This window comes from Hoplias malabaricus, chromosome 17 (genome assembly GCF_029633855.1).
Source record: "Hoplias malabaricus isolate fHopMal1 chromosome 17, fHopMal1.hap1, whole genome shotgun sequence".
Classification (NCBI taxonomy): Eukaryota; Metazoa; Chordata; class Actinopteri; order Characiformes; family Erythrinidae; genus Hoplias; species Hoplias malabaricus.
In genome coordinates, this window is record NC_089816.1 from 13,720,198 (window position 1) to 13,737,499 (window position 17,302).

Genomic DNA, 17,302 nt, shown 5'->3' on the forward strand with positions numbered 1-17,302 from the left:
CTATAGGAAGACGTGATTTGGGACAGCTTTATACTTTCAGCAACATGTATGCTGTTTTTATGTATGACTTAATGCATAAAATGCATAAAACAGCTCAGATTAAAGCTTACTGCAACACATATGAAATTCATTTTATAACATTCCAATTATAGTAGCATTACAGATGGAGTTATCAACACAGAAAACCATTGGATTTGTTAAATGTATTTTCACATGTGCAGTCTTTAAGAATAAAGGTGTTATTTTTGGAATGAACAGTAACAAATATTGTTTAATAGAAATAGTTTAATTCGCTTGTGTTCAGGAAAATTATAATAAATAAAGCCGTTGGTGGTGTCATTGTCTGTGTACACAGATCCGTTATAGTGTAGCAATGATCCAGATCCAGTTTAGATGGAATTTTCATGTTTTCAGCCTTTGTTCAGCTTAATACCTAAAAAAATACATTACTCTGATTAGAGGAAAGACAAAGAAATTGATGACTATATGATTTCATAACAGGGGGTGTTGGTATAAGGATATGCATGAGCTTAAATTCAAATAACAATTTTTACATATTTTTGTTTTGTTTATGAGCATGCATTAGTAATGCACCTGTAATAGCTCGGCTTGAATGGTCCGTTCTTGTTCACGCTTATGTACTTGGCCTGCTCATCTGTAAGCTCTGTTAGATGAGCATCAAAGCTCTGGATGTGAAGACTTGCTACATACTCATCTGAAAGCACATCATTTATTGAGATCTTATTATCTAAGAATTGGCACTATCACTAAAAGTTGACAAACTGGATCCTCAGTACAGCCATCCGTTGCCAGAAAAAACTAATAATGAACATGGCTTACCCATCTTCTTGGGAAGCATATAAATGTCTTGTTTATAGCGGCCCTCAGGAGCATTAAAAAGCTCAATCAATGCCAAAGCCTAAAAAGACAAGAGGCTCTCAGCATTCAGATCAGAGAGGTGTGATTTATATCTGGAATAATGACTCTGTAAATGATATAAAGAACAAAATCACCTGTGTTGTGGCTGTGATGGACAGCACATAAATAGGCACAGTTGAGCAGCTCAGGTTTAGGAGGCGACCCTTCAGAATCAAGTGCAAGCACAGAGTCAAAGTGCACACAAAATTTTCAGGCATAAGTGCTATTTGGTTTTCATTATCTGTAAACAATATATATATTTTTTTATTCATAAATAGTGTTGACTCACCTCTGCTAGCAGTATTAATATTTTGCCATCAGGCCAGAGGATGTGATTCACATGTTTTCTTACAGGTCGCCACGTTAAATCTGGTGTCATGAGACCTGCCTGAGGACACAAAAGGGGCCAGTAGTTCAAAGTTGATCTACAATAAGTTGTATTGGGGTGTGAATAACTCTGTGTATTAGAAAGGATTAGCAAATATGAAGATTTTTCATGATCAGTATGTGTACCCTCTAGAGCTGAAGCTTAAGCTCTACAAAGACAAGAGTTTTCCTTATTCAGCTCCTTGTATAACGGCACTACTGATGAGCTGAATCAGGAGGGTTTAATGACGCAGAGTGCTACACTGTGCAGTGATATGGCATCAGGTGTTTAGACTACAAATGCAACTCTGGCACCAAGTCATATTAAGTTCAACCAAAAAGACAAATGACCACATAAAAGTTTGTATTCCTGGCCTCTTGGCCAAATTTCTTACCACATCTATCTCTGTATTGGAGTGTCCCATGTTGCATACAATACAGCCATTCTTCATGCGCTCCATGTGTTCCCGCATGACCACGTTTTTATTTCCTGTAAATCAACAAGTCACTATACCTCTTTATAATTATAATACAGTACTACATTTTACTACAGAGCTGTTGTGCTTTTTGATATTCAAATATGCAATATTTTACTAAAAATTGATCATAGATTTAGCATGTAATATTCAGCAATTATACACAACTTTTATGTGTGTTGAGGAAACTGAAACATAATGCAACTAGCTCTTTTCACAAATGATTATACACCAAACAGATGATTTTATCAATCTAACAAAAACAAACAAACTGACAAATCATACCCTGGGGAGTGTGGGGGTCAGAAGTATTGAAATAAATCCACTGTAAAGGTAATTTTGTCAACTTATTTGTATTGTGCAATAAGAAGTTGGAGTTTTGTATATATATATATATATATATATATATATATATATATATATATATATATATATATATATATATATATGTGTGTGTGTGTGTGTGTTTTATAAAGTCTTGGCACTGGTGAAATTTACCTGTGCAAGTGATAACGATATCTACCAATTTTATCACTTCATTCAGTCTGACCAGCTGAAAACCATCCATGCTAAGAAAAACAGAGCTAGCATTAGTGTTAATTTACAACAGAAGGTACATCAGTGTTTGATCCTGTGAATTGTGGGAAGGTCACTATTAGTAAATGAATAGTGTATATACCAGGCCTGCAGAGCACAAATGGGGTCGATCTCTGTCACATATACAATCGCTCCCAACCCTTTCAGAGCAGCGCAGCAGCCTTTTCCCACCTCCATACAAATACATACAAACACAGACCGAAGAAATAAACAAGTCAATACAGGAGAAGGTGTGTTATTATGAATAAATTAAGGACACAATATAATGGTGTTTCCTCAACCTCTCCATAACCACAGATGACCACTCGCTTCCCACTCAAAGTAACATCAGTGGTCCTCTTCAGTCTGACAGACGCATAAAGAAAAATAAATATTATTTAAGTTAAAAAAAAAGCCAAAATGGGTTCCAAAACTGACATTCAATTTCTCCAAAATTTTCCTTCATGTTATGAAATAGTCATTATACCAACACCCAGTGGATGTATCTAAGATACTGAAATAAATTGAGAGGAGCCTCTCTACAGAGTATAAACTAATTAATTTATCTCATGTATGTTGCACAAAAATCATGAATAGTTTTTGCTACATGCAGGTGGTAAAAATGATTAACTCCAGTAAATATATTACAGAATTTAAAACATAGCTTGTGACAGATTTACACTTTTAAATTCCATGGCATACATACTGAAACGTGTCGTTCAGTAACTGTGTGGAAATCAACACAAACGAGAGTTATTCTTATATGAAAATAAATAATGGCCATTTAATAATAATACTAATAACAAGAAGAAGAATAGAGGTTAACAACTACTATACTTTGTTAATTCATTTTCAACATGTAAAACATGTAAACAAATATTTAATTCAAATCATAATATAATCCTTATGCTTATAAACACAAAATGTTGAGCTTAATGTTTAGAATTGGTTCTGTGATTTTCAGTTAATATATGATTTGTAATCACCAGCCATCACTAAATCTTTAAATGGTTAAACCTGCTATGAACTTAATCAAAAATGTTCCCAAAGATTGGATTAGGTAAAGGAATTTATCAAGAGAAAACTGGACACTTACCCATCCAGTATTGACTCCTTGCAACAGTAATAGTTGTCAAACTTCTGCTTCACTATGGACTCATTGACATTTATGGCTGGGCCACAGAGTTTACCAGTTTTATACAACTGATATAACCTATATAAAGGAAATTAATAAGTAATTTGTGTCTGCTTTAACAATACTGCAACAATAAGCTGTTAAACAAGCCTTTGGCTACCTGTGAACTCCAGTGACACTCTCTTCAACAATGCCCCTGACATTCTTAAAAAGCTGAGGGTATTTCTTATAGATCCAATGTGTCATATCTCCTCCATCATCAAGAATCTGTTGGCAAAAAAAATAATAATAATAAAACGTTATCTCATCTCCAATTTTGTCTGAAAATTTTCCTTAAATTTCTAGTGCTTTGAATCCTGTGGTTATTCAAGCCATAAGCATTTTCTTTATGTTTCTAATTGCAAGTATAGAGTACATTGCCAAAAGTTTTTAGGTATGTTAAATTGTGTGCACAAACAGCTTGTATAATGTCTATAGACAGTATGAAACAGAACAGGATGCCCAGGAGCAGCTGAAAATGAGTATAAATTTATCATACACAGTACCATGTGTTGGCTAGATGGGTAAAAAGCCTCCAAGGCCTGTTACCAGGTGCTTCAACAAAATAATTATTAACATTGCTATTTATCATTACCCAAAATAACAGAAAGGATTGAGATCTTACCATGTTTGGTTCCCAGCCTTCCACATTAACACAGCTATCTATGCACCAGAAGTAATCATCCTCAGACTCTCCTTTCCATGCAAACACTGATAAACCTGCCAGAAATATTAGGGAAAAAGAGATAAGGCTCCCCAGTGATTTGTACATTACAGTACATTCTTAATACTTCCTAAAGAGTTTGTTCTTGAATGTAAAATTTATTAAAAAAATGTTTTAATTAATATAGAACATTATATTATATAGAGTTTAATTGAATTTCATAAGGGTTCTTCATGCTTATATCACATTTCCAGATATCTACTCAATAGGTTTTGAGGGAAACCAATGTGATTCTCTTTTTGGAATTCCTCCAAAGCACCATGATTTAAATGGTCAAATTTAATAATAGAAGGGTTAGACCAAAATTATTTAATCTTAATCCAAAGATATATGTCTATATCACAAACTTTTGACAAACACACATAGTGGTTCATTTTCTAGTCCATGTTCACTCATGGTTCAAAGCGAGCCAAACAGGGAGTAAACATGATGTGTAAACATTGCAGGGTCGTGACTGGCCAGAGAAACTTGTCAATTACAACAAAATGCAGACCTCCAGCACAATCTAGGCTTTTGTAAAACCTTCAACCTGCAGTAGTGATTACATGTGTTTTGATTCGACTCACAATGGCAGATCATAAAATTATGCTGTTTTTTTTAAGGGGTTTTAAACTTTCCTTGGATTATTGGCCAATGAAATAATCCGGTGAGAGCTAGATTGTGCAACGAGGAATGAAAAAACTACACTGATCTGTTTGTGCTGAGCCATGTTCAGTCCCAAAAACTAAAAACATTACCTCCATTGTGGTTTCCAAAGTCCATGGGAGAGAGCCATTGTAGTGGAAACTGACATTTGACTCAGTCTGTGCCAATTTACTGTTGCATTTCAGAAAAAGTACTATTTATCTGTTTGTTTATCTGTTTATGTAACTCAGAAGAGAATGTTTACAACTGGATTATATCACCTTTACTTATAAATGCATTAAACAATTATTTGTGACTTGGAAAAATACAATTGATTTAATCCAGTTTTGAAAATGAAGTGATTTCTTCCACAATATAAATCTTTAGATAACTGCATAGGTCATACACTGTTTTTTTTTTTTTTTTGTTTTTGTTTTTTTTTGACCACTGAAAAAGATGTCGTGTAGAAGGCAGCATATGTCGCTTCCACATCATATGTATTTCAGTTCACAAATGTTTAAGTTACTAATACATTTTCTAGCAGAATGCGCATCATTGGGATTGTCTATCTAGTGAGAACTGATGACCCAGTGGTTACCTCCCTCTGCAAGAGCTGCGGCCACTTCATTCTGGATGGAGTAGATGTTACAGGCAGCCCATCTACACTGAGCCCCCAACACAGTCAGAGTTTCTATCAGCACCTGAAGAGTAATCACACATTAACATTAGCATACTTAGAAAACAGTGAAATCTTTTATGTTTTAGGTTGATACATGGTGCGAAAATGACTGTAAGCATGTAAATACATAATTTAATCCCATAAGCTGCCAATATACTCCAAATAACTCAAGTTGAAATAATCTGAGATATTTGTGAAATTAATTGCTGACATAATGACTTTGTAAATGAATAAGTTCATATTTGTCTACTTACAAATTTCCTGAGATTTAAATCTTCTCCTATGAATGTACATTAAACGTTAAGAATGCATACTTGCAAAAAAAAATCATGTTCTTTTTGAACATTCTAAAAGTTCCTGCCAAATGTTGTTTAGCAGTTTCTCTGAAAAAGATGTTGCCTAGATGGCACTTATACTTTGTTTTGTTCGTTACCGATATGGTTAAATAATGAAACATGTTAACACACTCACAGCAGTGTGTGCTGTAATGTGAGTGCAGCCCACGATCCTAGCGCCCGCTAATGGCTTCTCTCCCTGAGCTGCCTTCCTCAGGATCATCAGAGCCGGCATCTCTTCACCAAAAAATCATCAGCATCAGTATTAGACATCAGCTCAGATCAACATAATCATGTAGAAATGAAAATCACTATGAAAATATTTTAATTCACCGTAAATGTTTTTTATAATGAAGTAGTAATTTGGGAGCAACAAACTGTACCTTGTTCTGCCATTTCTATCTCTCTGCGGCCAAAAGCAGCCTTGTGGATATTCCTAATGCAGAAATCATTACTTCCGTTAGAGTTCCACTGCTCTTTATTTCGAAGAGAAGGCACATCTTCTGAGTTCTCTGGGTCTGAACCAATTAGATTAAAATTTTTATGCAATTTAAACCTCAGTATAAACCTTTACATTATTATATAAAGCTCATATAATTATTATTGTTATTATTATTATTATTATTATTAATACTATTCAAAATATTTTCATTCTGTTTACATGAAAACCATGTTTTCCACAGCAAGCATTATAGAAATATTGCTTAAACATGAAATTCTATTTTGCGATTATATCTCTATAAAGAGGCTATGGACTGAAAGCACAGACCATCTTATTAATTAAGTTCAATTAATAAACAAATTCATATTCAAAAATTAACCTTTTCTCTGCCATGTTGGTCAGAGGTCTGTAAATAAAATTGGACCTTATCTGTATCTCAAGGATATTTGGTACTGACCACACATCCTTGAGGAACTCACCAAAGGCAGCAGTACAGGTGCTTGTGATAACCCCTTTGATCAGCAAATTAGAAATGGTACACCTTACAGTTTGCATTCCTTGTGTGCATACAAAGATCTGGACTGCTGAATCATGCACATTTTGGGACTGGGTTTGAGTCTATTTGATTAAGAAATAGAATCATACTATTTGTTCACATCTTGCTGACTTGTAACTTCTTGTCACACAGTCTAAAAATCAAATCATCAGATTTGTGTGGTCAGAGTATAGTTCTGTTTCCTGGCATAGCGACACTGGTTGTCATGGCAATGACACAGTTGTGAATACACTGAAGGCGGGAAGGCAGGAAGCACTGCCCCTGAATGACAAAACAACACAGTGTGACCTGACTGGTCAAAAAGCTGACTGCTGCTCCTCAGAGAGGATACAGCAAGAAATGAGATCTGAGCTGCCTGTCTGACAAGCCGGCAAATATTAAATAACATGACAGTATTTTTATACCTGAGCTAGGATTGTCAGCAGAAGAGTGAGAGAGGGAGCGAGACAGTGAGCGGCGGCCTGTTTTAGTGAGTCTTTCATTAAAGTCCTGGGGCTGCTGTGGGACCTGGGTTTGCTGAGAGAGAAAGAAATTAATGATCACCTTCTGGAACACAAAGGACTACAGGATTGTGACTGATTAGACATTTTTCACTGTAGTTTACCTACATTTGTTTATCCAGGCCAGATGAAAATGAAGACCTAATTCATTTACTTTGTCCCTGTTTTGTTCTGAAGTTACAAAAAAGGGGAACTGCCTTCTCCCGAGCTGGCAAAAGTAAAAGAGTGAAATGAAAAAAAAAAATCTCTAAGATTTCTTTCCAAGTCTCCTGCTTTTCTAAATATCTCACAAGTGTCAGAGTAGTTATTTTTTTCTTTGGTTATCTCTATAATCATCCAACACCAGTAGTAGATGTCACTAAAATACTTATTGCTAAATACAATCAAATTCTCCAAAATCTTTCCGGAAAAATAAATGCTGCTGTAATGAGGGATACATTTGAGAGGAAAATTTGAGAGGTGTTCTCAAACTTTTGTCAGTATAGTGTTGGTTTAATGCAGTTACTGTTTATAGGCTACATTTAAGGAAGGAACAAAAGCATAAAATGTGGCCAGTACAAAATTAATGGCAACCCTTATATTTTATCCTAACCCCATAGAGGATATTAATTTTCACTTAGAATGTGAACAAAATAATAAAAAAAGAGATCATTTGACCATGGTGTGTTCAACTCTATTTATAGTTTACAGACCAGTACAACATGAAATATGACCCTATTTTGTATCATAGTGTTCTGAATGCTACAATACACTCAGGCAATGCTATTGTCTTCAGTAACACTTTCAAATTGTAGGTTACTTTTATTCTCTCTAAAGTGAGTGAAGGAATAGATAGTTTTAAATATTTATATTTTAGCACAGTTTAAAAATCATCATAAAAGTCTTTTTAAATCTTAAAATGCTGTTATATAAAAAATGTGTGATTCATTTCAGAAAAGAGAATTACCTTTATATGGAGAGATATTACAGCATCCCTGCTCTTTGTGAGGTTGAGCAAACTGTAGATTTTCTTCATGGCAATCACTTCAGTTTAACTAAAAGCTTAATTTAAAAATGTAAGGGCTGTTTACACCGACAAATCTAAAGTGAGATGAGGTTAAAAATGAAGAGTGGCTCAGTGAAAATCAGCTAAATTCAGCACTGAGAGAAGTAAGACCTTACCTTTTGGAAAGGTCACACTGTGTAATGTGTCTGAAGTTGGGACAATGATTAAACTCTTGATGGGACAGGAGCAAGTTTTGACAAGGTTATTTAATCATTCTAAAAGAGTTAAACACACGCTGTGATAGTGTGAATGTCTCTTATGTGACACGTTTACTGCATGTAAACTCCAGAAAATCTGTAAAACTATATTGTTTCTACTGACCATGTGACTGCGAGAATGCCATGGAAACAACCTCACTCAACCAAAGGACAATGCACAGCCACTTCAGGGAAGTCTGCCAATGCCCTTACACTATAAAGTAAATTATACACAAATCTCTGTTGTTCTTTACTTTTTGTTTAAAGGCAAGGATGAGATTAAAAGGTAAGGTGCGTCATCTAGTAAAATTACATAGACAATTACATAGACAATAGACAATTACATTTTTGAGGGGATGATGTGCACTTTGAACCTACTCCTAAGATTTTTTTTCTTTAAATCATAAACTAGTTTCATTTAATTAGTTACATATTTTCTTTTTTTTGCCACAAGTTATAGATCCTAGTTGCATTTTATGAACAATATCAACTTATTTGCCAAAACGTGCGTGCATCCAAAAAAAAAAGACTTTTAAATTATCTAAAGTAAGAAACTGTAAGAAAAATGAAGTACATTGGGAACAAATATCAAATAAAATAAATGTTTTTTTTCTGACACCAAGGCAATCCAGGACTATTTGCTATAATACTTTTTTTTTAATACTGTTTTTGTCTAAAGACATTTATTTAGCGTTCAAAATAAAACACAGAACGCTACCCGTGCAAATGTTTAGCACGTTTTCTATTTGTAATTTTATCTGAACCTTCCCAGAGGTGTGTTCTTCACACACACATTCAGATTACATGGGCAAATTACATTACATTACAATCTTTTCAACTGTAAATAAACCTGCAATACTAAATCATGCAGAGAAAATATGTCTTTACATTTTAAAGCTCTGTCAATTATTTGCATATTTGCAAATGTACATCCTTTACATGTGATATGCAGAGGTGACTTTTAGAAACTCACTCTCTCAGTCCTGGGAGCCTCTCTGACTTGTCCTTCACTGCAAGAGGATGCTTCTTCTGTGCTTAGGAGATACGCTGACCTTCGGGCTTCGGCAGCCTCCAGCATCCTCAGCAGCTGAGAGCTGATCACAGGTAAAGATGTTGCATCACTATTAGGCTTCTTATTGGTTAAGGGTTCTAAACTGGCATTCTCCCTTTCAGCATCATTACTGTGAGTGACCGACAGTGCTAGGGGACTGAGCTGGGATCTGTTCTTTTCCTTGCCGTCCTCTTCATTGCTAGCCATGGCTCTGAAGCACTGGGCAGTTGCTGAACTAATGCAGGCAGTGCTTATCCACTCACCCTGTCTAAAAGACTGTATTGGTGTTGGACACATAAACACAACCTTCATGAAAAATAACTGAAAACAAAAGTGAGGAAGTGTAAAGGAGTGTAAACATGAGGGTAAAAGGGGTATCTTAAATGCCCTTCATCAGACTGTGGGATGGGGATATCTCTAAGTGATGCACTAGATTTAATTTAAAGGTTTGAAGACATCCCTTGTATTTGTTTCCTTAGTAACATTAAAGTATACTCATTGTGGAAAGAGAAATTCTGCTGTGCACATATAGCTTATTTAATCTCTGTAGAAAGCACTGCAATACAACAGGATGCTTATGGGCAGTGGTACATCACCCTAAGTTCACCATGCCCAAAGTCACGCATCAGCCAGAGGGACATAAATCACCCTGACATTCAGAATCAAATTAAATATTTATTTTCATTCTTTTAGTATAAATCCAAAAACACTATTACACTACCTCCTGAATGTCACTGTACCATGGTCAGTGTGTGCTACACTAGTTTTAACAGACCTTAATAGCAGCACGTCTAAATACATAATTGACTACATAATAAAACTGATGAGTGAGTTCTATGAAACAAAGCAATATCTGAGGTCATTAGGTCATATTCACTCAGGTGATACTGATGATACCATGTAATAGTGAATGTAAACATTCACTGTAGAGCTTGTATTTGGTGCAAACATAAACAGAAAAATAGTGACATCTCAGTCAGTGTGAGGTGAATTTTGCTTACAGACAACTCCTGCCTGGTGTTGGCTGTACACACAGTGACAAAATACACCTGCATCACCTGACTTTTAAAATATGCTTAGAGCTTTTCTTTCTTTTTTTCTTTCTTTTGGATAAATCTTGGCCATAAACTTGGAATGTATCAAAACAAAGAATTTTTAAAACCATTTGTAGAACTTCAGTGACTCTTTTTCACAAGTACATTAATTATAGCCCAGTCTAGTGTACTACAAACCTGCCTTAGCTAAAGCCAAGTGATTGTACGTAAATGTCATCCCAAAAGGAAGCAAAACACATTTGTTTTTATATATGAATGGCCTGCTAGTCCTAGTGAGCTGACTCATTAGAGTCATCTTCATGATTATTGGATCCTGTACCAAGTGTTATTTAAGCAAATTTTACAAAAAGTGATTTACCCAATCACTGCATTGAAACAGCATTAACAAGAACAACCCATGACCTGCTTCTTTCACCTGATAGGAGCTGTATCTCTATCCTAGTGCTGCTTGATCTCACTGCAGCGTTTATACTATAGATTATGGAATACTACTCCAAAATATATGCTGGAAATATATTTGAATAAAATATCCTCCTACCATACTTCATACAATCAAATATGGTGTTCTGCGAATATCAGTGCTTGGTCTTTATTCTTTACTTCTATTGGGAAGAGTAATGCATAAGCATAATATTCTATTCCAATGCTATGCTGATGAAGCCCACTGATATCTCAAATCAAATGATGTTGTATGTCTAAATAAATTAACAAATTGTCTAATAGTACGTTAAAGGTGTCAATGATCTATTCCTCAGTTATAATCTGTGCCACTATTATACACTTAGGAACTGTTTTCTCACCCACATATTCATCATGAACAGATCAATGAATACATTATAATTAGGTAGCGTGAATGAGTGCTAGTGAATAATAAATGTTATTAATAATACACTATATATTAGGTATATATTTAAAATCTTGGGACTTCATCAGGTGGTCCAGTTAACCTTCATATTGTTTCTCAACTATTTCTCAAGGTCCCAGGTTATCATTTGAAATACATTACAATGCCACTAGGCGGCACTGAGGTTCCACGGAGGTCTATTAAAAAAAAAAAAAATAAAAGTAAATAAATAATTACAATAATAATAATAATTGTGCTTCATTGACCTGTTAACATATTTAAAACGTTTGACAGATGCTGAATAATATCAAAGATATCAAGCAATTCGTTTCTTTCTTAGTTATAAGATTTTCCTAAATGATTGCCCAAACAGAAAAGTATTAAAACTTATTGTCCACTTCTTATAAATTAAAGGAAATGCTCAAAGACACCTGTGACCTAAAGTTTTGCTGCTGCTTACTCCTTCATTTTGTCCCTCTGAGAGATGGCCACAACCACCCAGCGGTTGATTGTCCAAGTTAAGTTTTTTTTACCTCTTCTCAGGCTGAACCTGAGAGATTGAACAATTGTGTCATGTGCAAAGTATTTGGAAATCATGCATGAGTCAGATGGGCTTACACTGATGTCAGATCACAAACTAGAAGCACTGCTGATTCTTCAGTGGAAGCCTTGGCATGGAGGATCTCCACTTTATTCAACACTGGACAGAAAACCCAGAGACATTCAGTTGAGGCCTACCTCTTGGGGCTATTCTTAAAAAAAAACCTCTGGTTCCTTGAATACAGGAGCTGTTCTCTTGCTTCCAATGGTTTTGGTGCAAAGCAACAAATAAAAACTCATTATTTTTGCATTTTATTATAGGGAGATAATTCAGTTGAACCATCACTTGTTTGGGTTTTGTAGTTTTTTTCGCATTATAACCTCCCAAAATTGTACAATCTCGAGTTGAGCATTGCCTAGATTGCTAAAATGGCTACGCATCAAGAACTACATTTCCCACATTTCCTCGCCGTAATTTCTGTGCACGTCGTGGTCTTGACCTCGTGATGTAAACATACAGACGGTTTAACTGTATGAAGTAGATCAGCTCTGTGACCAAACCGGAAGACAGCTTGATTGTAGGACGCTTTTATAATGAAGTACCGCTTCCTTTACGGCGTTATTCGTGTAGGGTGTGTGCGAGGATGTTTAAGACTTTTTCCCTCTCAGGCTTCTCGGGCTTCCTCCTCTTCTGCGAGCAGCGCTGTGAAGCAGTGGAGTGTGGCAGTCAGTCCTTTTATCAGAATTACATGTCACCTGCACTGTAATATATCAGTAAAACCTCTGGACCCTCACTATTTCCCTGGAGCGGACCGGGCGCTCATTACTGTGTATGGAAACAGAGATTTTTCACTGGACAGTGTTCATGTTCACTATGACGAACAGAATAAAGTATTGAGGATTAACTCTGAGGAGTCCAGCAGTGCTGTGTCTATAGAGCTCACAACTCCCATTAAGAGTGGTATGTTTATCAATTACTAGTTACATGTTTATTTGTTTATAATATGACATTAGAAGCTAATGGGTTTTTTAACAGATCATTTGTTATTTTTGCACATGTAAAGCAACGTTGACCTCATATGTAAACCACTCAATCACATGCATATTTCTTCACATGAATAGTGACATAAAGTCTCACTCACTCACTCACATGAATTCATACTCAGATACACACATGTACACCTGCGTACAGACTCAGACACATGCACGCATACTCAGTACCATTCACACTCAGAGGCAAACTCTTGTATACATACATAAAAACACTCACATACAAGCATATTCACTCGCCTACAATTTTCCATAAATTGTCACCACTCACTTGTGGTGAGTGGGGTGCTATTCAATGCTGTATAATACCTAATATTGTGTCCTAGATTTCTGTAATTTACAAAAATAAAAAGCCTGTATTATGTTTGAATTAACCAGTTAATGCTTCTTAGAGCAAGTCCCCATTACACAATGGCCTAACATTACCTACCAATGCTCCATTGTGCCATGTGAAAATGAATAACAGGTTTGTACTGCTGTCGGCGAAATAGATTATTTTACGGTAAAATATGTTTTGTTTTGTGACATCACAAAAACTTACTTTATATATAAAATATTCTCCCTCTTCATGATTCTTGTTTTTACTGCAGACCTCCATGTTGTTACTCAGGGAAAAGGTGATGTGAAAATCCAGAACATGGAAAGTGATCTCTGTCAGGTTCAAACTGAACAAGGCCACTGTGTCCTTCACTCTGTAAAGGTAATGCTTACTTACAATAATCCAGTTCAGAAACTGACAATCAGTTCTATCATTTCTCCTTTTTACTCTCTCTCTCTTTCATACACTATGTATCTATCAATCGATCGATCTATCTGTCTATGTGTCTATCTGTCTGTCTGTCTGTCTGTCTATGTATGTATGCTTGCATTTGATATATTTTAAGTAGGGCATCTTTGGGACAGGCTGGTTTGATGCCCTGTACTGGCTGGAAAATGGGGTGTTGGATTGTAAAGCAGTGCCCTAGAGCAAGGCACTTGACCCCAAACTGCTCTCTGGGTGCTCTGGATGGCTGCGACTACGGTGTCTGTGTGTCTGTGTGTGTGTGTGTGTGTGTGTGTGTGTGTGTGTGTGTTCACTACAGTGGATGGGTTAAATGCATGGTCTCAATTAAGTTGTACTGCAATCACTGACAAAAAAAAACATTTTAATTAAATTCTAAATGGAAATATTATGTCTTAGATGACCGTAGTTTCTTGTGGTTCTTAAATATGATAAACAACTGGTGCTGTATATCACCTGTAGTTCTTGTAAATAGTGTTTCTTTTTGTAATATTTAGAGTCACAAAGTGCAGGTGCAGTCTAGTGGAGGAAACATCATCGGCCTGGGCACTATACATGGAGATGTAGACATCCGCACTACTGGACACAGTGTAAGTCACACACATCTTATTACATATTTACTATGCTTTATTTACTTAGAAATAACACTGGAGAACTTCACCATGTCTGTGTTTTTTTTAGAGTATTGATATTAAAAAGATCCAGGGGACTTCCATGAATGTGTCCACAGAGCATGGCCCTCTGAAACTGAAAGCTGTTTATGCACAATCAAGTTCATTGTCTTCCTCTTCAGGGAATTTAATTATTGGACATTTACATGGTGAGAAATGGCACTAGTTACTGTTACATTTCATTGGCGTTTCCTAGGAATTGTTACACATATGTTTGTAAAATTCACAGAATCTATACCCTTGTACATTGGATTCTATTTAGTGATGTATTGAAGAGTGATTAATTGGTAACACTTTAGTAGCTGTCATTAAACATAAGGATATTTGACACCTGCTTAGGCCTTTAATAACAGACCTAAACCTATATAAATAAACATATGTGACGGATTATTTCAGCTAACATCAGCTGTAATAAAGGATGATTTAGCCAGTTTAACACCTTTGAAATAATCCTTTATAGAGCTGTATTTAGGTTCCTATCTGTTTTAAAAGGCTGTCTAGGTGTCACGTAGCCTTGAGTGATGGTTAATGTTTTTAATATTAAAAAGCGAAAATTACAAAACAAACCAGCTCACAAGTTTTATTAGTGACACTTAAGCAATTTAATGTTAAAATGTTTTACACATTAATTGTGCTCAGTAGATGTGCTTAATATTCATGTCTAACATTTTTTATGAATGTATCAGGTGAAGCACATGTTCAGACTGACACAGGAGGTATCGTCATTGGTATGTAATGTAATTACAGCTGGTACTGTGTTAATTCCAAACCCTGTATTTCTTTTCTTATGCACATTCTTCCTCATGTCCTCTGAATTAGGAGATGATTAAGGAGTCACATTATGAATTTTGCTACACTGAACACTGCTGCACTCTGAAATTACATCAGAAGACTCCTTGACAAAATTGGTAGCTTGCCCTGACTAGCTTTAAGGTTGAGTAGTTGGTGTTGTTATTTCATGTTTAATTGTAAACCTGCTTTTGAACAATGTTATTTCTGTGCACTGAAGTGTTAGCTTGTCATATATGTGGTATGTTTTCCATATTTTGATGGTTAAAAAGACTTATAATGCAAATGATTCCCTGACATTCATTGGTTTGTAGGACAAAACATACTGGGCCTGGAAATTGTTTTGCCATACGACAATGTAAATTTCGAAAAACGTGTTATTTTTTCTGTTATTGAGAAAGTGTGTTTAGACCCAGAGTTAGTAATATGGGTATGATGCCAACCGTACAGTGATACATGACTTCAGTGATAAGTGAATACATGTGATTCTGCAGACAGTTCGAGTGGCGCTCTGAGAGCAGTGTCTAAAACTGGAAACATTGATGTATATGTGGGCCAAACAGAAACAGCTGAACTTCAAACCCAGCAAGGTATATTGTAAATAAATGATTAATATTTTAGAATAGTAATGAAAAATAGTGTTTTTGTTTTTATTATTATTATTATTTATTATCTCTACAAAGGCGCTGTAATACTCCGTGTGCCGGCCACTATGAGAGCAGGTGTCCATCTTTGTGGGAACACAGTGGATATTAGTTCAGAAATCTTTCAGGAAACAGAGCATCATTCAGCTAAAGGAAAAACTGTAGTTGTGGGTGAGTACATCTTTATTTCTATATGAACCATAAGACAATCTCTGACAAAACCATTGCAAATAATTTTTTAAATGCTTTAAGGTTTTCGTCAGTATTTTATTAAATCTTCTGTGCCTAATCACAAACCTCTCAGCATTCATGAACAATGGAAATGGACCTGATTAATGTCAGTAATATGGTCTTGGTTATGAGGCTAATAGAACTGGTTGCTTTACTGTAGTTTTAAATGTAAATATCACACATCGTTGATCCAAGATGCACAGCATCTCAGCAGCACAACTGCCTTTGAACGTCATTTATGCTTTATTTACAAAATGTTTTTTTCTTTGTTACATTGTGAACCAGATTGTACTGAAAATGAGGCAATGGGACTTTGTATAAACTGATAAGTGAAAGAAATGATAAATCAAACAAGGTAAAAATTATTATAGGGAGATATTAATAAAAGTCAGCATTTGTCTGTACCTTCCTATTGTATTTAATAAGATAATAAGGAGAAAACAAATAATTAAATTAAATTAAATTATTATTAATTAAATTATTATTCTAATTATCATTAGATAATCATCATCATAATTCCTGTGCAGTTTTTTAACGGTACACTTCAAATTCAATACTATATTTCTTCAAGCCAGAATATATATATTTTTTCTTGTTTCTTCTATATTTCTTGAAGAAATATAGTTTAATCTGGATGCAGATACTAGGTGAACACATTTCATCTATATCTATATTTTCTCTTCCAGGCCCTGTGCGGTTATGTTGTCATGCTGTACACTGAAGGCTCTGGTTTTGTGTTTGCGCAGGTCGGCTGAACAGCGGCTCTGAGGTGGACTGCTGCATCAAAGCCACTGCAGACAGAGGAGCCGTGAGCCTCAAGACCCAGAGCTGGTTAGAGACACTTAAACTGGGGAGCTGATTGACGAACGCTGGGGAAAATATTTGTGTATGTTGGAATTTTGATTACAACATAGATAAAATATAAATAATAAAAAAAGAAGACTGCAGTTTCTTTTAAGTTTGTTTGTTGAAAGTGTTTGTCCTTTTTAATATATTACAGTTTAACAAGCTTTCAGTAAAAAACATTGTGTCAC

The 17,302-nt window shown here is 35.4% G+C and overlaps 2 protein-coding genes across 5 annotated transcripts; one reads left to right on the plus strand and one right to left on the minus strand.

Annotated features, from left to right (window-relative positions):
* Positions 1-237: 237 nt before the first annotated feature.
* Positions 238-12,430, minus strand: ahcyl2a (adenosylhomocysteinase like 2a). Of its 4 annotated transcripts, XM_066648769.1 has the most exons (18): positions 12,301-12,430; positions 9,586-9,706; positions 7,275-7,386; positions 6,256-6,390; positions 6,009-6,109; positions 5,457-5,559; positions 4,136-4,230; positions 3,632-3,738; positions 3,433-3,549; positions 2,639-2,702; positions 2,440-2,528; positions 2,259-2,329; positions 1,680-1,774; positions 1,208-1,306; positions 1,014-1,082; positions 841-919; positions 595-715; positions 238-433 (listed from the first exon to the last, which is right to left on the minus strand). In XM_066648769.1, the coding sequence occupies exons 2-18, from the start codon at positions 9,688-9,690 to the stop codon at positions 427-429; spliced, it is 1,569 nt and encodes a 522-aa protein (XP_066504866.1). In that variant the 5' UTR covers positions 9,691-9,706; positions 12,301-12,430; the 3' UTR covers positions 238-426. The 4 variants fall into 4 exon arrangements, with proteins under 4 accessions (XP_066504866.1, XP_066504865.1, XP_066504867.1 ...); XM_066648768.1 differs by lacking the exon at positions 12,301-12,430 and having other exon boundaries at positions 9,586-9,919; XM_066648770.1 differs by lacking the exons at positions 9,586-9,706; positions 12,301-12,430 and adding an exon at positions 8,317-8,385.
* Positions 12,431-12,630: 200 nt separating this feature from the next.
* fam185a (family with sequence similarity 185 member A) lies at positions 12,631-17,147 on the plus strand. The gene is made up of 8 exons (XM_066648931.1): positions 12,631-13,063; positions 13,743-13,852; positions 14,431-14,523; positions 14,615-14,753; positions 15,291-15,332; positions 15,888-15,983; positions 16,077-16,208; positions 17,015-17,147. Exons 1-8 carry the CDS (start codon positions 12,697-12,699, stop codon positions 17,125-17,127), a joined length of 1,092 nt encoding a protein of 363 aa, XP_066505028.1. The 5' UTR covers positions 12,631-12,696; the 3' UTR covers positions 17,128-17,147.
* Positions 17,148-17,302: the final 155 nt, after the last annotated feature.